Source organism: Scomber japonicus, chromosome 1 (assembly GCF_027409825.1).
Source record: "Scomber japonicus isolate fScoJap1 chromosome 1, fScoJap1.pri, whole genome shotgun sequence".
NCBI classification, from domain to species: Eukaryota; Metazoa; Chordata; class Actinopteri; order Scombriformes; family Scombridae; genus Scomber; species Scomber japonicus.
The window spans coordinates 33,258,567-33,280,687 of NC_070578.1; the positions used below are offsets into that span (position 1 = coordinate 33,258,567).

At 39.2% G+C, this 22,121-nt stretch overlaps 1 protein-coding gene across 1 annotated transcript in view; it reads left to right on the forward strand.

Moving 5' to 3' along the window:
- mapk8ip1b (mitogen-activated protein kinase 8 interacting protein 1b) overlaps nt 1–22,121 on the forward strand; it is a 51,679-nt gene that overhangs the window by 3,670 nt on the left and 25,888 nt on the right. The window contains exon 2 of the mRNA XM_053318511.1: nt 15,158–15,269. Within this exon, the coding sequence (XP_053174486.1) occupies nt 15,158–15,269 (112 nt within the window). The remainder of the gene's footprint in view (nt 1–15,157; nt 15,270–22,121) is intronic.

The following is a 22,121-nucleotide window of genomic DNA, read 5'->3' on the forward strand; positions in this document are numbered from 1 at the left end:
TCTTTAAAGCTCATTCACCTCTGATCACTTGGTCACTAAACTCTTTATGCTCTGGTAAAACATTCAAATATGTTCCTGTTACACAGCATTGAAGACTTGAACCTGAACACACCAGCAGTCAGATTCACACTGAATGTGAGCAATGCCAGCAGAGTTAAAAGTACTATTTTGTGACATTTCCCCATTTCCCTGTGAAGTGCTGATGTTGGCAGAAAATTGCATTTAATCATCAATATTTTGCCGAAGCAACAAATGAGTAGCGGCTGTTTAAACCTTCAGGTAACCACAGAACTACCCTGACAATCATTTCCTTGCAGATATTATACAAAGCACAAAAGGATGTTCCAATGTAAAGTAAGCAAAACCATAAAAGGAAAGCTGTCATGCTGGCTGTAGTTTCTCTTACTAATTTTTACTTAATAGAGTATTATTTAATATGAAATAAAAACTGTTGTTAAGCTTTGATCAGGACATCATTTCTTCATGATTTTCTATTGTTGTGTTTTAGTTCAGTTTCAGTAAAATCTGTTTATTGGCTCTACTGATTTCACTGGAGCTGAGCGTGACACATTAATACTGGCTTTTCATGTTTGGGTGAACTGTACCTTTAAAGTCTCCCACACTGCATAGATCATCTGTGGCACAAGAGGGCGTAGCAGGAGACTCTGTCACATTAGGACAGTTGTTATTCTCTGTGTGTGTGTGTGTGTGTGTGTGTGTGTGTGTGTGTGTGTGTGTGTGTGTGTGTGTGTGTGTGTGCATGTATGTGTGTGTAATTGGTAATTAATAATAATTATAAAAATAATAAATAATCAATAATAATACCTTGTTTTTCTATTTTTTTTCTTTACTCTGAGCCACTTACATGCAGCCATATGGCCATGCAGCACAGCCTTGGCAACTGGCCAGAACTTAAGTATGTTATTGTTGTTTTTAAGAATTACTATTGCATGTTTATGTGCTATATTCATCAGTAGCTAAAGGCAGAAATATAATTAATCACAACTGTAAATCAAAGTAATTTGTCTATTATCTCAAATAATTACCAGTTAAGTATTTACTCTCTTTGTCTGTTTCATTGGAATTGGTTGTTGAATTGTTGGCCAGACTAAATAGGCAGCATTAAGAATCAGGTTGCACTAAGAACAGGACATTTTATTTTACAGAAACAATAAATTAAATGCATAAAAACATACTTAGTTGGTTAAGTGATGATAAAAAATTGTGTTGGGGAGCTATACAAGACCCAAATGAATCAGAGGTTATGCTCAAATGAACATGTTTCAGAGAAGCTGGATGAGGTATTAGCTATATGGTTTTGCCGTGCTTTTATTCTCTCAGTGTGACACACACACACACACACACACACACACACACACACACACACACACACAAAACATTAGAAGAGTGTCACACATTTCCCTCAAGTGACATCACACATTAGAGCAAACACAGAATAAAATGCTAGGTGCTAATGCTAAGGTTTCGATCTTGAGAGAACCAATTTCAGTTGAAAACTAGTGTTGTGACATTTTGGCCAGTCTTCACAACTTCAAATTTGAGGGTTAAAACTTGGTTTTAAGGTCAGGGTTAGAACTGGGTTTAGGTTCGGGTTATGGTGAGGGTTGTGTTTAGGCATTTAGTTGTAAAGGTTAATATTATTGTAAGGGTCTAGGAAATGCATTATGTCAATGAGTGTCCTCACAAGGATATAAAGACAATTGTGTGTGTATGTGTGGGTGTGGGTGTGAGTAATGCAGCATGCATGGAGCAACAAGACAGTGATTGCAGCCCATGCTGTGGTGTGGTGCATTATGGGAAAAACGGGGGAACTCATGCCATCAGGGATATGAAACCAGAGATCACTCTTGGGGCAAAACCAATCGCTCTCACATGAAATTCAATATTTTTCTTTTTAAAAGGACAATTATGCTTTAGCAACAGTAAATGAATAGATGGATGAATTTCATTGTTACCGCTTTGTCTGTGTGTTCGGTGTCTTTTTGTTTTCTTCATACTGTAAGTGATTTGATCATTGTATGTTGATTCATCATTGATTTTCTGAATTGATTTGATTGTACAATAGCAGCTAAATGAACTGTATTCCATTAGCAGAAAATGGTGCAACTCATTTAACACTTGACTGATTGATTTTATTGATTATTGCATTGCTTTGCTGGTAATATGATGTCATCCTGTCCCCTGGATACATGCATCTTTCAACATCAAACGCCACAAAGGAAATAAGACTTAAGACTTTTTGTTATACAAAATGAACCAACATACTAATACAGCCACATGAGCAGCAAGGATAACATTTAATTGTACCTCAATACTTTTTCATTGGCTTCAAGACAAAAACCATTAACTGTCTTTTGAGTTATTAAATTATCCTGCAGTGTTGAGGTGGGGAAGAGAGTGTAATGTAAGATGTGACACATTTCATGACATGAGATGTGAGTAATATATATATATATATATATATATATATATATATATATATGAATATAGGCTGCAATTAAAAAGACTAAGCAAATGTTTTAAAATGAAGAAAAAAGAGCACATAAATACCTGTGAACCCCCTCCACCCCCGACCCCATTGCTTTCCTTCCAGCTTCCCAACTGATGTGACTCTGCCGACAAGATCTGTTTAGGCAGATGGATTCACAGGGTGTGGGATGTGATAGGGATGTGAGGGTGGGAGAGAGAGAGAGAGAGAGAGAGAGAGAGAGAGAGAGAGAGAGAGAGAGAGAGAGAGAGGGAGAGAGGGAGAGTGGAAAAAAAGGGCGGTTAAGCACATTTTGAAGTGTCAGTTTCTCCCCTCAATGATTCACTGCGTGCCTATTTCTATTTTCTTGAAAACAATAAATGATGTCTGGTGTTTTTAACAGGATTATTTATCTGCACAGAGAGAGAGAAAGATAGCTCATTTAAATTGAGCTGATTTGAATTCCATCTACAGGAGAGGCAGACAGGATGGACAGCAATTGCTCTGGTTGCAGTTTACCTCCTGCTAATCATTTGCTGCTGTCACTCAATTTTGCTGAATTGGCATGTTCTCCTTGATTGCACTTCCCCTTCACCTTCTCTCTCTCTCTCTCTCTCTCTCTCTCTCTCTCTCTCTCTCTCTCTCTCTCTCTCTCTCTCTCTCTCTCTCTCTCTCTCTCTCTCTCTCTCTCTCTCTCTCTCTCTCTCTCTCTCTCTCTCTCTCTCTCTCTCTCTCTCGCAGTTAATTCATTCTCAAACAGTGGCCTCATTTACCAGGTCTACATCTAAACCAGATAGAGACAGTTCCTTTATACCAAATTTTCCATTTTTAGCAAGATGTTCTCCTGCTTTCAGATCTGTTCTTGTGTTGACGTTGATGCTAAATGCTGTTAGACAAGCTGAAATTTGAATTCTTCTCACATTTTGTATAAGGAAATAAGAATGATATTGTTCCTCTTATTTTCCCAATCTTTCCAAGATAATAAAATTAAAGGGACAGATTTTTGAAAAGGGCACCAGAGCCACAACCCTTTCCCATGCAAGAGAGCTGGCGATGTTAGATGTGCTGTCAATTTCTGCGGATCGATTTTTTTCAATCAGTGTGAAGGAAGTGTGCAGTTTGGGTTGCACTGACACTAGCTTCACATCAAGTGGGATAAAAAGAAAAGTGTAAATAATGCTATAGAATGTGAAGTATGACATGACTCTCTTCGAATGAACGCTTTGGGAATCTCCATTATCTTGAATTTATAAAGACAGTAGGTACATGACAACATCTGAACAACAGGTTAAAAACATAATGGGATTTACTTTGTGTTTCATTATTTTTGTTTCCATAAAATGATGAATGAACTCATATTTCAGCACATGTATGTTGAACTGTGTGTGTGTGTGTGTGTTTGTTTACACTCTGTTTTGGGGAGCCGCCTCCCTTATGGGGACAAAAAGTAATGTAAATCCTCCAAAATGATGGAGACACAGATGTGTGTGTGTGTGTGTGTGTGTGTGTGTGTGTGTGTGTGTGTGTGTGTGTGTTTGTGAGGGTGTATGTGTGAGCTCCATAGGTTCTGGCTGGTTGCCGTGGCAGTGCTGTATGGCCATATGGCTTCGCATTGGTAGCTCAGAGTTTAGAAAGTCAAGGACTTAGCATCTTTGACCTTCTATAAAAATACATTTTGAAGCTTGGAGTTAGGTTATCCAAAGCACAACTGCAACTGTTTTAAGTTGTGATGAATACTAATACTACATGGCCAAGGGAAATACTCTTTAAGCTGCAGTAAGTGATTTCTGGCCACTAGAGGACTGAGAAACATCAAAACAAGTTGACAAATGCATACCCCGATATATTGTCATGGTTTGTTATTGCTCACATGTTAGAAGATAGTTGCCTGTTTGCCTTCCTGTAGACTTAGATCAACATTAGCATCACAATATATTGCCATGGTTTCATAACTCCAATACTCAGCTCTTGTTTTTGTTTGTTTGTTTCCATCTTATCTCAGAAATAATGTCACACTCTTTAGCTGTTTTTTCACCAGCTAGTTGTTAACATTGTCTGCCTGCCTTTTTGTAGTGCACAGTGGGTTTATTAGAGCTTGTCTGCAGAGCGCAGCAGTCTGCTGCTGAAAGACAAATACTTAAAAGATGTTACAATGCTCCAAAGAACTGAGGGAAACACCAGAGTTGGTTGATAATTGTCTGTGAGTTTGTCACCACAAGCAAGCCCTTATATTACACTTTGTAGTTTCCACCGCTTTTTAATTTAACAAAAAAATTAAAAAGCTTGGTCAGCTGTACCTGTTTTTAGCAATAGCCAAATTAAAGCCGGAAGAAGCCAGAAGCAAAGCCAATGTTAAAGTGGGATACACCACTTTCCTACATGCATATTGAAGCCTTTGGTGGCTAAAAATAGCAGGTCACTCTGTTTTACTGTATCACTGCACACATACAGTACAGTACACATGCTTTGGTTTAACATGCTAACAGCAAGTTTGAAGGTCAGTGGCATTCATAGGGTTAATTGGCTACACAGATCGCTGCGCCAGTGCTCATTTCCACACACTCATTGATTTTGAGAGGAAGCTTAACCACCTGCCAAAACAAGCAAAGACCAGCACAGGTTATAAAATAATCCTGGTTTATTACAACTTTTACCTCAATTGTGTAGGTTTGGAATCATTCCTTTTGATAAAACTGACAAATCTAACAGTGATATTGCTACAAAAATGTTAGAAACATGACGATCATAGTCATACAATCATACAGGTTGTAAACAAACCCCAAGGTTCACCATATGTATTTGCTAGAGAAAAAGAAGGTGAATGGCGAAATTATTACCCAAACTATCTACTACAAAAAATCCATCACACGTTACAAGACCCTACTGTTCATTTTTGGTCTATTGCAATCACTGCAGCTATGAACATATGATTTTTCTTCATAATAAGTGGTTACCAGCATTATTGGATGATTAGCCTTTTTTTTAACTTCCAAATAGATGGATTTATATAATCGGGATTATTGCCATGATTATAACCTGTATGATGTCTGACTATTTTTTTAATCAATCTCACCTTGTTCCCAAATCCTAGTAGTCACTGTAACTTGGCAAATACAGTGTTATCATAACTGGTAAGAATGATGGTCAAAGCTACAAACATATTACCCAAGTTGTAATAAACCAGAAAGATGATGAATGGAGACACAGAGATAGGGGAATCAGAGGGAGTCTTACATGATCAATGAGCCTCATGAATAATTGAGCGCAACTGTGTTTTGCAGAGAGAGGAAGACAGAGAGAGAGAGAGAGAGAGAGAGAGAGAGAGAAAGAGAGAGAGGAGTGTCCTCTTGTGCTGATGTTTCTCTTGTTTGGGCTTTCAGTAGCATTGCATGTTCTGCTAACACCAGCATTTTTTTGCAATGGCATAGTAAATCTGATAGAGTAAACATCAAAGAAAGAGAGAGAGAAAGAGAGAGGGTATATTATATAACACTACTCCTCTCTGGCAGCTTCAGCTCCTCCGCTTTGAATAATTTCCCCTCCATCTCTCTCCTCTCCGGATGAGCGGTAGCAGCAGGGCTTTGAATCGGACGCCTCTCCCATCGACCCGGACGAGCTGCACCCCTCCTCCCTCTCCTCCAGCTCTCCTCTTGTTTGCTCCTCCCTCTCTCCCTCCTTCACTTTTCTAACCTCCTTGCTCCTTCTCCTCCTCCTCTCGGCTTTGGATGCCCTCCTCACTTACAGTATGGACTCGGGAGGGGAAGGAGGAGAGGGTTGGATGGAGGACCAGTGGGAGAAATGGTAGGGAATCTCTCTCATTCCTCTCTGTTTTACCGGCATGCAGCAACATGGCAGTGTGTGACCTTGTGTGTGTGTGTGTGTGTGTGTAACTGCTAACATGCTTTTTTCCTTGCAATATGTCGTCTCCTTGAATCTTAAAGCTCAGGGTAGGCATGCCCTTGAAGGAGAGAGGATACATGTGGTTGTGTGTGTGTTTATGTCTATAAGAAGAGATGTAAAACGTGCAGCAGAGGTTGTTGGTTTATGTTGACCAAAAATAGGACCAGAGAAACCACAGAGGAGAACACACATCACTTAATGTTGGTGTGTGTGTATATTATAACACCAATGCCATTGCAGGATGTAGCATTGTCGGCATGGGTTTGTTTTTCCACTTTGTTATCTGGATGCAAAGGATCGGACAGGACCATCCTGGTCCAGGACAGGTCCTGTCCTTGCAGGAGGGCGAAGCTGATGAATGACCCTCAGTGTGAAGCCCTGTTGTCTCTCAGTGGGAGCATAAACGTGTGAATTACTGGGGAGAGATGGGGGAAAGAAGACAGACAAGGGTATATGTGTCAGCTGTGACGACTAAATGCTGGGTTCAAATGTGTATGTTGTGCGAGGTGATTAATTATTATCAGCACAACACTGTAACATTGCAAGAGATGAGCGAGTGTAAATATACACAGTTGTGTGGGTAACATGCCTGTCTCGGTTCCACTGATACATCAGCAGATATTGCAATGAATAAATAAATTAATTACATTTGATTTGAAACATTTGTTTGTTTGTTTTTTCATACTGTTTTTAATTATTGACGTTTCTTTGTTGTTTTTCTTACTAATAGGGGATTTTAACCCTATAACTGGAAGCAGTTTTCTCATCTGTCCTCATCAGAGTGTGACCCTTTCCCTCTGTAATCTGCAGTGTTTGTGTCAAGAAATATAACAACTTGTGGATCTTTAGGGGCATACAATCATACAATCAATACTGTTCATTGTATCCTGGTACTTTCATTGAATATAAGTATATGTAAAAAATAAATAATTAAAAAAGACAGTTATCCCTAGCTATATGTGACCTTGCATGTTTGAACTAAAACTGCAGTCAGCTTTGTAAGCAAGCAGTAGGTAAATACAGTGCTGTTGATATTAGGGCTATAGCCTGAGCCAGATAAAGACTAATGAGCAGGCCGGGCCCATCATGGCCCGAACGGGAGGTCATGCTGTCCTTCATTAACACAACCAGAGATGCATGGTGAGGAGGCATAAACACACACTCATCCCCCATTGTCAGAGTAATGCAGGCGTTTATCCCAAATCCTCACTGAACCAAACTGAAACATCCACCCTGCAGTGTCATTGCCTTCTGATGTCATTTTAAAACACAAATTTTGGATGTAGTGTCTGAAATGTCAGTTTTTCTGAAGGTTTGTTTTGAAACCTGGAGCAGCAGAGTGTAGCTGAGAAAAAGTGACAATGACCCAAGATACCTGTCAGCTCTCAGACTTACCCTTTTGTAAGTCTTAAGTCTTTATACCATCATTGCATCAGAGTTTAATCAGTGATGCATTTTTAAAACATAGGACATCTACCTGAACAGGACTTTACATAATCACAGGAATCACAGAGCCCAATTAAAAATCTAATTTATTATAATTAATTCCTGGGGTAGTGGTAGAAAGATCATATATTCTGAGAATGGGATCAAAATCACAGAATAGCACATGCAATATTAAAATCCCCCCTGGAGAGAACTCAGGGCTTAAGACACATTAGAAGAGAAATTAGCTAATGGTACTTCAACATCTTGTGGTAAAGAATTTATATTTTGAAAGATGTTTGGGGCATCCCTAGATGATTTACTCTGAGGTCTTATTTTGGAGCTGGCATTGAACAGATAAACTACATCCCAAGTGGCCTTAACACATTATCACATCCTGCTGGTCACCTCCTGCTCCTCAGTCATTTAAACAAGTGTAAACCTTTGCCAGACAGCTATGAAACTATAAGCTCTCGTTGTGCTTTATGCTGTCTTACATAAATTTCCACATTGCATCTATTTACTGAGCAACAACAGCTGAGCAAAATAGCATAGTCATGTCTTCTGGAGTTGCCAGAGTTTTATACCCTGCTGACTCATATGGACCTGTGACAACTAAAGCTTACTTTAAATTATTATAGTTATCTTTAGGCAACTCAAAACACATGGTTAGGATCATGATCTTGGTTACTTATTGAAAAGGTCAAGGCTGACTTCAAATGGGAAGGCATGCTTTGAGTTACTTGTTGTATACTAAAACCTTATTTCCTTAGTATTAGCCAAGAGTAGCATTAGCTTAAACCTAGCAACACATGGCACACAGGATGAAAATCTTTGTCTCCAGAGAGTCCTGAGCTTTGTGCACTTAAACATCCACCTAAACATTCTCTCTGCTGTATAAGAATGTCACACATAATGGATTTGAAAAAGAAAAAGTCGCCAGTTAACTAAATATAAGCAGCAACTGTTCCTCCAAAGGTTATTTGACAAAGACAATTATATAGATATTTATTTTAGCAAACAGGGTACATCCAAGAGATTTCAGGCATCTGAAAACATAATCTGCTCATAACTTGTCCAGCAGTCAAAAATAATATTAAGGGTCAGGATGCTAACCCTTCAGCTAGTTCTTTAGGTCTTTAGGGCCCTGTGAGGTAACTGTGCCAACGTGATGTCAATGTCAGTGTTACTATGGTCCGACTGATTTGCTGCGTCTCACTTTCAGTGATGACACAGTAGATGTGTCAGAGGGATCTCTGCCCTGGAAAGCCCAGCCAGTCTGCTGAGTCAGCCCGCATTGATCACTGAGTGTGTTGTGAGTGTGTGTGAGATGATGAGTACATGTAGTACACAAATACAATCCCTGAGGAACTAATGAGGATATTTATGGTGTTCCAGGGTGCTCCAGGTTATTGTTAGGCCATGTAATGGTCATTCAGGAAAATCAGGATGTGGTCAGCTCTCAAAAAATATTTTATGTGAATATGAATATGTGAATATTTTTCACACTTTGGATAATTCCAGACATCAGGATGTTTTTCATAAGAGTCTAAGACTTTTAAGTAGTTATAGACACTATTGACACCGTCGAACATAGTTGCAGTCCACAAAAGTGTCTGTGCCACCTTAAGAAACCATTGGAGTCCAAATCAGATGTGAAAGCCAAATCACTCCACACACTGAAAACTGGGATAATATCATTTTTAGTGTTTCATACAGTATGGATACAACATGTATCAGTGAAACAAAAGCATTCTCATATTGAGAGAAGTGTCTAACTGATCAGATATAGTGCATTTCACAGGTGTGACAAAGATGGCATATTGTGTTGCCATTAATACATAATACACAATATATGCTTTTTTATGGATTCTCGTGTGAAAACAAACAGTAATGAATCCCTCAGCCAAACAACCGAAAAAATAAATTAACCAAATTCGTTTTGAATTTAGTCAGTATTCTGTACTCTATTTACACAGAAGGCACTGAATGTATGATATGTAATAAAACTTGAGTTGAATCCACAGCCGCAGTGTTGGCTTGGTATTCTCAATTAGGTATTGCATGTGTTGCATGTGGGAAGCAGGTAGGGTGTCATGGTCTTTGTCCTGCAAGCTCCTATATACATGCCAACAGGTGCCTGTATGAATGAGAGTGGGATCTGACAGATGGGGGAAAAAAGGAAATATTTGCTCATACTGTTGAGTTTGCAGGATTCAGATTGTTACAAATCAGTTTGACTGTGTGAGACTTGTTCAATAATAATGTCATTTCTTCCCATTAAGAATAAAATACATATACAGTTTAGCATGTTTAATAGCAATTACTGTTAAATAGGTGTTTGCTATGTTATTGACATCAGATAACAAAGTCATCTTTCATTGTGTGTACATGTGGCTTTGTCATTAATATTTAATGCTGTATAACAGAGCTGTCAGGGACTAAATGTGTTTACCTTTGTGAGAAGTAAAAGAAAACTTAAAAGAAAAGCATTTCACTCTTGTCTTTAAATGGCATCATGAACCTGTAATGATTTACATGAGCTGAAAGCAAAATATCCTCAATATTTGTGATTGGAGCTTTTCACACAGCAACTGTGATGTAACCGTGCAGCTTATTTGATGTGAGCATGCTTGACATCATGCGCCCTGAATGCTATCCTGAGCCTTGATGTGTGACAATGTAATTTGCTCTGTATTGTACACTCTGTTGGTTTTCTCTAGTGTCTGCCTCCCTCCTTACCCACAATTCACTGCAGCAAAGGGGTCACCCTGTCCTGTCCCTGTTCAGGTGGTTTATCTCTCAGCACATAATTTTCTCCTCCCACACCCTCCCTCCATTCGTTTTTTGTCCCGATGACTCTCTCCATCCTTTCACTGTCCACTGCCCCTATTCACCCTTTCCTCAGAGTTTGATCTACAGTCACGTTAATGTTTCCCCTCTCCTCTCCTCTCCTGTCCTCTCCTTCATCTTTTTGTCTCTTTCCTGTAAGTAATGCTGTTAAGAGGGGGCCACTTATCTATCGCATCTGTCTTTGCTGGAATAAATTGCATTTGTAGTGTGCTGATGAACTAGCAGTTTTTGTTATTCAGAAGCAGGGTAGTGTTGGGAGACCAAAGCCTGAATATGCAGGACGGTAAGGACAGAAAAAGAAAGTTCCAATGGCGCCTTTAGCCACATGCTGCTCTGTGTTGGCCTTATCTGGTGGGCAAGGACAAGAGGAGATGGAGACATATTGGCAGAAGAAAAGCTTTTTAAACAGAATATGTATTATTTGCTACTATCTGGCAAACATTCTGTGATAAACTACCAATGCAATATGTTGCATTCTTATACTGGTGGAAAAATCTTACATCCCTTGTGTTACACCTCACCTGTGGGGCAAACAACAATTCACTATCTACCTAAAATTCTAACACCTTTAACAATATCCGAACCACTGGATTTATTAACAAAACACACAATTCAAACCATTACGTACTATAAACTATCAAAATACAACAGAAACACGTAATAACATAAAATCTGAGGCTGAGAGGCAAGTCCAGATTCCACATACCTGTATAAGATGCCTCTCCTCTGACACAGGAATCTGGAGTGTTTTACTTCCTCTTCCCTGGGCTAGGTGCACCTCATTGTGCACTAATGAGGTGCACCTAGCCCAGGACACAAAGCACAGGCAACACAAACAGCTGTAACACTTGGTACTAGAGAGCTCTACTCAACATTTTTTATTGCAAGATTACCAAAAGTTAAATTTATATTGTTATACATTAGTATAGTTAGTATTTTTGGAAAAAATGGAAATAAAAGACTCCTATGACTTACTGACTGTGAATACTTCCAGTTAATAATGTTAACAGAAAAAAGTCATTAATTTGACCTATACTTTATACAACATTGCAACATTAAACAATATTTTTGGTTGTATGACTGTAATGTGAAAGGATCAAAGTGAGAGATTTAACACCAACTCAAACAAAGCAGTGACAGAGATAACATTGGTTAAACTAAACATAACTTCCATTAGATGACTATATATCCTTGCATTTTAGCCATAACCTTTTGCCAACATGATAGCATGTCAAATTTCTCTGTATTGCAGCTTTTAATGAAAAGCAACATTATAGATTTAGACGAAAAACTTTTAGGGTTAGCAGCACTTTAACCACTAGCCCACTGGTTTCCAAGACAAAAAAAAACGATTAAAAAAATCTGCAGTTATATATATATATATATATATATATGTATGTTCTTAAAGTACATTTTAGCAAACCTTACTCAAAATGCATTTGTTAGATTTTGTTTTTTTTACCACATATTGATAAATGCATTAGTATATATAACTACAGTATCCACATCACATTCATGGTGATGGAGAAGATGAATGCACAGATAATTAAGCTTTACCAGGTTTTGGCTACTTGTTACTTGTTACTTGTTAGTTGGATCATTATCTAGTGGGAAAAGACAAGAGGGAGTTAAAGCAATATTTGTTAGTGGGATTATTCATTTGGTTTTGATCATTTTAAGTGATTAATTGAATCTACAGGGGGAAAAAAATTAATATTGCCAGCCTTTAATGAAATTCTACAAAGCCACCTTGCATGTCAGTCACTACACATCATTGCAATTATGTTCCATTTTTAGAAAATCAACCTTGACCGAATACTAAGCTGCAGCTTTGCCAGTTGCGGGGTTGTTTAGTGGAGGCAGTTGATTGAATTCATCTGGTTCTTTTTTCACTGTGTTGCTGTCTTTCTATCAGGTGTACATATGGTATATACTCTTCAGAGATATTTGACTCCCTACAGATTACTGGGTTCATACACTCTCTCTCATTCTCTCTCAGTCTGCTATTTCTTTCTTTCTCTCTGTCTCTCTCTCTCTCCAATTCCATCCCACGGCTCTTCTCCCGCCTCCTTCAGGGCCTCATTATAGAGGTAAACAGATGCTTCCACCCAGGCTATTTAACTCTCATAGCCATCCTCCGACACGTGACAGCTAAAGATGGTCGCAGCTGTGCCTACATTTGCGGAGGAGACAGCCGCAGCGTCCATGTAGCCCGAAATTATATTAGCATCATCCAGCAACAGGATGATTGTAGCTCTCCAGGTTCACCAGGTCTCTGACAGCTCACTGTTATGCTCCTTGTGATCCCTGTCAAGTTCTCTTTCCTCCCTCTAATATAATTTCCCTGCTCTCCGTCTCTGTCCGTTACGCCCAGGAGGCTGCAGGGTAAAGAGATAACAGGCAGACATAATTACAGATCGGGAAAACTGAAGCATTGTTTACTGGAAGCTAATTGAATCCTACCACAGACAGCAAGACAGTACATTTCCCTATGTGACACTGGCGGGACACTGGAAACGTTAACAAGACCTTATATTTGTCCCTGTAAAATATAAATGTTTTGCGAGTGGAGAAAATAATCATAGTTACAGTAAAATAAGTGGAAGTTTCATGGTGTGTTACTGCCACCAACTGACAATCAGTGATAAAGTGAATAAGATGCCAGGCATGTGTACCAAACACTCTCTTTTCTGTGTGTGTGTGTGTGTGTGTGTGTCAAAGTGCATTTGACATCTGAAACTGTCACACTGTGTTGACATATTGACAGAAGACTGATGAGAGGCTGATGCTTTGTAAAAAAAAAAAAAAAAAAAAAAAAAGAAGAAGATTGTACCTTGTAGTTGTATGATTAGCTGTTATATTGACTTTAAAGTTGTTCAATTACAGTCTGCTGGTTGGTCACACATATCAACAACAACAGGTCTTATTGCCATTATGGATATTTGTGGTTTGGTTTTTGATCATCGTGCACCAGTGTCTAAAGTAATTTCACTTCAAAATCTTATCAAAATACAACATTTCAGTTTTCTCTTCACCTCATTATGATTTTAGTTACAGTAAGTTCATAGACTGAGCTGGCATCTGTGATGAGGCATTTTCCTTTCACTCCACTACCGATGATTCAGTCCTCTCATCTCATCACTGTTTGTGTGGTGTTTTATCTGGGCTGCTAATGCTTAACCAGCTGCCAAATGGACAGTAGGCCAATCATACCAGCTGAAAGAGCATGACCTGCTTCTCGCCTCACACGCCATTCATCTGCCTGTGGCCCGAACAGGAATACAACACTGGTGCTTGCTAGTAATGAGAAGGAGCTGTTGATTATCCCTTTCCTTCATCCCTATTGACAAAGTCGGAAACCATGTTAGCGGCTTTGGGTTAAATGCTAATGTCTGTATGCTGACATGTTGATGCTATGCAGGTATAATGTTTACCACCTTAGTTAACATTTGATTAGCACATAACACACAGTTCAGTAATTGGTCATAAACCAAATTGGAAAAATTGAAATGTTCACCTCCAAAACATAAATGTGAACCTCAGGGAGGAACTAGAGCAGGGGTGTCAAATGTTCGGCCCGTGGGCCAGAACCGGCCCGCCGAGGGGTGCGATCCGGCCCACTTCCCTTTCTGTGTTCTTTTCCTTCCTTCCTTTCTTCCTTCTGTTCTTCCTTCAATCTGTCCTTCCTCCCTACATTCCTTTTTTCCTTTTTTTCATTCTTTCCATCTATCCTTCCTACCTTCCTTTTTTCCTTTCTTCCTTCTGTCCTTCCTACCTTCCTTTTTTCCTTTCTTCCTTCCTTCCATCTTTCCTTCCTCCCTTTCTTCCTTCTGTCTGTCCTTCCTACCTTTCTTCCCTCTTTCCTTCCTTCTGTCCTTCCTTCCTTCCTGTTTTCTTTTTTCTTCGTTCTTTCCTTCTTTCCTTCTTTCCTTCCCTTCTTATTTCCTTCCTTCCTTCCCTCCATCTTTTTAATGATCCGGCCCACATGAGATCAAATTGGTCTGTATGTGGCCCTTGAATGAAAATGAGTTTGACACCCCTGAACTAGAGGTACATTCAGATAATTAGGTTTCATCTTCTGGAGACCATGAGAACAGAAATTATTTATTGTTTTATTTACATCTAATCTTCCAAAGTGTCATATATATAGGACATATATAGGAGTGAATAATTAAACATTCATTTTATTGTAGAGAAGATTTTACTTGAATATATATAGCCTTTATTTGTAATTAACTCCCTACCAACGATGTGGGGAGGTAGTGGTATGGTAATGTTGTACGTTGTGACCAGAGCGTATGACCCGAGAACTTATGCCATGTTTTGGCATAGAGTTGCCACCCCGGTAGACTGATTATTTGGTCAACAAGAGATTTAGAGATGTACTGTGGCTGCAGATAAGTGCTGAAGGATTAACAGATTTTTTTTTCCCACATCTCTTCCCTTACCTCTTTTCCCCCCATCTCACCCTAATCCTTCCCCTTCAACCAGGTTGACCCATGACATCAGCCTGGATGAGTTTGAAGATGACGACCTGTCAGAGATTACAGAGATCACAGACGAGTGCGGGATGAGCCTCAACTGCAATGGTCCAGATATAAAGGTAAGATGCCCACACAAAGAGCTCGTTCTCACCGTCTCATGAAATAAGCTTAATATTAAGAAAGTGCTCCAATTTTAAAGCACTCTGGTGTAACTAACCCGTTGTCTATCTGTGAAGGTTCTTTCATTTACTTCTTTAGTTATAGATATAGTGGTGGACAGTCTCAAGTGAACAAAAAAATAAATAAATCCACAGTTTTCCTGAAATGTACCTGCAACTCAGATTAGGAATTATATATACTCAGGGAGAGTTCAGTTTGAGCTGATTAATACAATGTCTGCATAGTCATTAAGATTAAAGTTTTTCTCTTTTCCTTTTCTGTGCTCATACAGAAGTGAAGCATACGTTTTAATGATTAAAGTGCTTTCCCTGGCAAGTCAGTCCTCCTTCCATGATCATAGTATAATTTTAGGGAGCGTACCTATGTTCCCCGGGTCCTATGTTCCCCAATCGCAGCTAACTCGGTTGCTAGCTCAGCGGCTAACTCCGCTGTTAGCTCGGCGGCTAACTCGGCTGCTAGCTCGGCTGCTAATTCGGCGGCTAATTCGGCTGCTAGCTCGGCGGCTAACTTGGCGGCTAGCTCGGCGGCTAACTCATCTGCTAACTCGGCGGCTAACTCAGCGGCTAACTCGGCGGCTAACACAGCTAACTGGCTAACTGTAGACAGGATCATCCCTATGTTCCCCGGTCACATACAAAGCGGGGAACATAGGACCCGGGGAACATAGGGATGATCCCTAATTTTAGGTGACACAGCTCTGGGAGTCTCAGAAGTTGCTTTCAGGTTAAATCATGGACAGCTGCTTCTCATTGCTTGTGTGTTGAAAGGTCAAAGTTGATACTGACTGAACACTACAGTAACAATGTGTAAAATCTGGGGTTATTGCTGCTGCGAGATTCGGTATCGTTGCCCTTTCTACATGGAAATGATGTGTCATGCTGTTGCAAAGGGATTCTGCTGCTGATCATGTGTTTTGGGACATAGTGACCTTCTGTGGCTCTGCTCGGCTGGCTGCTGGACCACACAAGGAATAATACAATACCGTATCTTGATACGGCCCTCACAGGGATTTAAAATATAAACACAATAAAAATACAATTTACATAGTTAGGTTTATGCTACAATACCACACAATTCCTCCAAGTCAAAGAAATATTGTCCATTCTTCTATTTTTTTAATTGTTTGATTTTTTTATTTAGGCTGATTTTCATGTAGATTTTCACTGGATTGTTGTTGTTTTGTTCTTGTTTTTTTCCATCTGCAAGAGGACACCATCTACTGCAGCTTAGAATTAATGAGGCTCTCTTGCAACATTGACAGCTCAGAAAATGCTTCGGTAATAGAAAGTGAGAGAAAGGGAAGAAAACAAAGCCAAGCTGCTGATTATGCACCAAAGTCCCTCTAACTATTTAAAAACTGACAAACAGATTATGAAATGTTGCTGATGAGGGTATTATAGTTCAATTTTCATAGATTTCATAAAATTTTATTTTATCCAATTCATTAATACTCAAAATATACACCAGATTTAGGTGTTTTTTTAATTGAGAAAATAAGCTGTAATTTCTATTCTTAATGCTCATGCTCATACCATCAAGTTGTATAAGACTGTGCTGCCACCATTCAGCAACACAAGTTTGATCTCAACGAGGGGTCAGACACTCGTCCCATGGCGTTTTGTCCTCAACAGCTGCTGCATTCAGCTTCCCGCCAGCAGAGGAAGGAGGCCAGAGGCAGCGAGGCTTGACAGACAGCACAAGAGATGCTCCATAAAAATCTTGAGCCTGATTGCGTATGATTGCCCCACTGCATCCTGGCCATCTAAATTATTCATTCTGGGCTGTTTACTTTTTGTTCAAGTCCTCCAAAACTTCATTGAAGTAGGGAATTTTATTTCTTAAAGAAAGTTTTGGGTACCACAGGCCCACCAGCACCCTGGTTTTCCCAAGTATTATTGGCATAGTAATGAGCGGGTCATTAAGGAAAAGTGGAGCGGGTGTGAAGAGCAACTATGAGCGATAGATGTGGAGTGGTACAGAGGGAGGGAATAAGCAGATGTAAATTTATTATTCTGTCAGATCTCTCCAGCTCTGTTCCCTCTGAAACCATCATCACCTCCTCCTCCACTCTCGTAACCAAGGCAACAGGAGGGTCGAGATTTTTCCTTTTTTTTCCAGTGTCATTTATCCGAGCAGATGAGCGATTTTTTCTTTGCTTACTCACATTTTGTTGTTTTAGTGAGACGGTGACCTGGCATATGAGACAAATTGCTCCAGTGTTATGGAAAGTTAGGAATATTTTTAGGTTGAAAAGCCAGTTCTTTCTCTGTCTGCTCTTTTATGTCTTCCTATCCAGGGAGCCAAGTATAGCCTGCATTATTGAATTTTTGTGTGTGTGTGTGTGCGTGTGTATGTATGTGTGTGTGTGTGTGTGTGTGTGTGTGTGTGTGCGTGCGTGCGTGCGTGCTTGTGTGTGTGTGTGTGTGTGTGTGTGTGTGTGTGCGTGCGTGCGTGCATGCGTGTGTTCGTGTTTGTGGTCAGTGGTTGAGCTTAGGGTTAGGTAAACTTAAGCAAACCTGTGTGTGTGTGTGTGTGTGTGTGTGTGTGTGTGTGCGTGTGTGTGTGTGTGTGGACATTGATGACTCACCCCTTTGCAGGGGCCTCACAAGGATCAGAATCCAAAATGGCTCCTTGACTAGTACAGATGTGGCAGGTCTGACAGCAGCAGGAACAACAACAACAAAACACACGTGTCACTGAGCTTCATCGCTGTCAGTGTTTGGCTTCTGTGCATGTGGAGCCTGTAGACAGTGTTTCAGTTAGGGTTAGTTTGTTTTTTCTTACACTGTTCAGCAGAGAATGGGCAAGCTCTGCTGGTCAGTCTCAATAATTTGATTACTCTCAGTCGATTAGTCTCATTATTGTATTATTTTGGTTTGTTTGTTTGTTTATTCTGTACTGTCCCTCTCACTTTGTTTAGATGTCCAGTGGACTCAGGTCACACTGTCTTCTGTCCTCATTGCTCTCATGCATGTGAGTGCACTGCACAGTTACATGCAGCAAGCTAAACACACTTACATCAAATGTTGAAGATAGGTAAATGGCCTTTAAAGTTTTGTTTTTACTGGAAGTAGCTGTAAAACTATGAATTTAAGTGTAATAATGCAACAATTTAAATGATAGTGAACAAGTAAATAAGAGGTTACTCTACACATAAATAGTCAGCACAACATAACAACTGTTATATTAAGCCATGTTCATTAAATGGCAGTTACATCTAAATACAATCAAATATTAACACTGATACAGTTGATTAAGCAAATTTGAATAGAACTATACAGTGTTTGTGTTTATCTGGTTTGACTTGCTACAAATACATAATGTAAAAAAGTTGCTAATGTAGGCTATGTATCTGATGATGACTATTGCTCATGTTCGCTCCTAAATTGGATTACTGGCGGCTTTTACTGTCACCTCCTCCGATTTGATTGATAGACAAAGGGTGTCATGTTGTATGTCGTATAGATTGCAAAGTCCCTTGAGGCAAAATTGACATTTGTAATACTATACGATATAAATAAAATTGACTTGACATGACATTAGCCTCAGACAACCAGTATAATGACTTGCTTGGTTTCTTCTCAATTGTTCAAAGAAAATCAAATATAATGAAAAAATGTTAATGTGAATATTTTGCAGGTATTTGACAAAATGGTTAATATAATAATGTTCAACTAAAACCAACTGCTGGTGGCTGAACGCTCATGTAGGCCCATGAAATTAGGAGAGAAAGGACTTATTTGCTTCTGAGTTTAGATGCTATTAGTGGTGTTGGAGTAAAGCCAGCTGGTGGAAGATAGGTCCTCTCAGGTTGAACCTCCTGGGACATCCTGAAGGGCAATGAGAGAGGTGAAAAAAAACAGAATGCCTCAATATTTAAAGACCGGCATCCAATAACCCATTAGCTCAAGAAATGTGGGCAGAGAGATTATCGGTCTAGATAATGAAAGGAACTCCAACAGTGTGGGATATTGAAAGTGACAGAGAAGATTAGAGTGGAGGGGGGAATAGCAGATATTCATCAGTAGACAAATGAAGGCACAATATGGCAAAGTAGGAGAGAAAATGTTGTTGATATCTTGTTATTTAGAGTTTATAAGTGAAGTTCTGACAGATGGAATCTGACCAGAAAGCTCGCTCAGCTGACGTGTTTTCAAAAACTCTCTTTTCTGTGGGTCTGCGCATGTGTGTGTGTTTGTGTGTATGTTTGTGTTATTAGGGATGGTTTGTAGGAGGTCATTGGTGTCTTTTGCGTAGCTTTTTGTTGTTTTTGTTTGTTTCAGCTTTCACCCAGTGCATCTGTAACACTTAGGTAACACGTAATAGTGTTGAGATCTTCATAGATGTGTTTCGAATACTTAATGTGTTGGTGGTGATGCTGATTTTATAGAAGAAAATTCTAATACAAGAGTAGCTTCTTTGGACCTGTAATTACAGGAAAGAGCCAAGGACGAGTTAATGGAGACCAAAAAAGAGCTCAAAGACGTGTAAATAGACCGTTGGTTCCTAAAATGTCAAGTAAGTCTATAGTCAGTGTTTCTATGTTTCTTTTCTTGTCTTAGTTTTTCTGAGTTTGTCTTGCAAGTCCAAGATGTGCAACACAAACCTGAGAAGCAGCTGTCAGTGAATGAACTGAGTAAGACAGACTGCTTCTTTCAGTCATATTTCAGTTGGCATTACAGAGACACAGCTTTATCTTTCAATATGGTTTCTATGTGAAAGTGCACAGTGCTGCTCAATGGAGGCTCGACCTGTTCAAAAATGTATGAGGGGCTGGTGCCGCCTTAGAACGTCAGGGGGGTTGTGAATTGTGAGCCCTGTATGCAGAGCCCTCACTGTATGTACACACACATTCACAAAGGGTGGTGACCTCATCAGTGAGCTCATTGTCCCAGGGGAGTTCAGGATGCATCTTGTCTTATCAATAATGGACGGTCACATAGAAGAAAGCATTATGAAATCCCAGACAGGCGTGGTGTCTGCCTCAGTGGGAAGGCAATGACTCTGTGTGTGTGTGTGTGTGTGTGTGTGTGTGTGTGTGTGTTAGCAGGAAGAGGCAATATCCAAAAAATGTAGACACAGGTTACAGGTCCGACTTGTTTTTTTTTTTTCAGATTCCATCAAAACATTTTGTTGTCTAAACTATAACCCTACAGCAGTATACAAACATTTATATTCTCTTCTTCTTCCTCTCCTTTTTTGGTGTACAAAATATAAATATTAGTGTCTCTAGGAACATGTTGCGTGAGCTCAAGATGTTCCTCAGCTTCAAGTGCAAGAACCTGGTTCTAGTTTAACATCTGGCCCTACATAAGGCTCACAAAGCAGGACTTTATTTATCAATCTGACAACTTATGATATTTCTAACAAAGATCTTTGTAATGACTGTATCAGTTCATTTACCCTCTTTACTTTTACCTTTTTTCTGATTCAGGATATATTCAGTAACATAGATACACAAGTTAACATTAATTTTGTATTTCAAGTTATTAGCATCTACATATACTTTTATTTTTGGTGATTTGGTTTTTACATCTAGAAAATAAAGTCCTGGCTCTCTGGTTATACTTCCCAGTAGCTCAGGAATTGTCAGAACGAGAGTTTTCAGACCTTAACAATGTTGTCTAATATTCTTTTTTGACCATAGGCACTTTTTGAGGATCATTTTTTGGAACCTAAAGAGGCCTCAGAAAGTCCCTGCTCTGGGGGTAATACACTCATGTATCCCAGAAACTGTTGGGGTGGAGTTAATAACATTGAATGTCACTGGCTGGTCTTGCCAGTAGTGTCAATATAAGAACTACAATTGGGCATTTCCCACAGAGTGTGTTGACATTTTAACAAAGTTAGGTGAAATCGACTTCCCAACTAGTGCAAAAGAAAAGAAAAGGAAACAATATGAAGAGACGTGGGCAGTTGAGTCAGCAAATGTGTGTCTCAGGAAAGCAACACTTATTTCTATTTACTGATTGTTTTGTTATATCTTTATGCTCTCAAACTGAAAAAAAATCACTTAGCAAATTGCTACTACTTTTGCAGATGGGTCTATTTCCCCTTCCATATCTAAACGTCTCCTTCACAACATCCATTAAAATATCACAGTATCACAGCAGTAAATCACAAAGAACAGGGGGTTATTATCTCAGAAGTTGCTTCTCAAACAAAGTTTCTTATTCTCAACCTTTTTTATAACAAGTTACCTGAATCTTTAGGGTTCCTCAGATACAGTGGAAACACAAACATGAATGTACTAAGTGAACTTTTGGTTCCTGAATTGAGTATTATTGAAAACAATTGTTTTTTTGTGGACAGAAGACTGACAAAGAAAACTTATTTCTATTTACTGATTGTTTTGTTATGTGCTAATGCTCTCAAACTGAAAAAAAAACACTTAGCAAATTGCTACTACTTTTGCAGATAGGTCTATTTCCCCTTCCATCCATTAAAATATCACTGTATCACAGCAGTAAATCACAAAGAACAGGGGGTTATTGTCTCAGAAGTTGCTTCTCAAACAAAGTTGCTTATTCTCAACCTTTTTTACCTGAATCTTTAGGGTTCCTCAGATACAGTGGAAACACAAACATGAATGTACTAAGTGAACTTTTGGTTCCTGAATTGAGTAGGTATTATTGAAAAGATTTTTTTTTTTTGTGGACAGAAGACTAACAAAGAGTACAAAGAGAGAGGAGAAAATTGATTTCCATTTGTGTGCACATGGCTGTAACCACAAAGGGTTAATGTGGAGCAGCTCATGTCTACTGTGAAACATAAAGAGATCCTCAGAGACA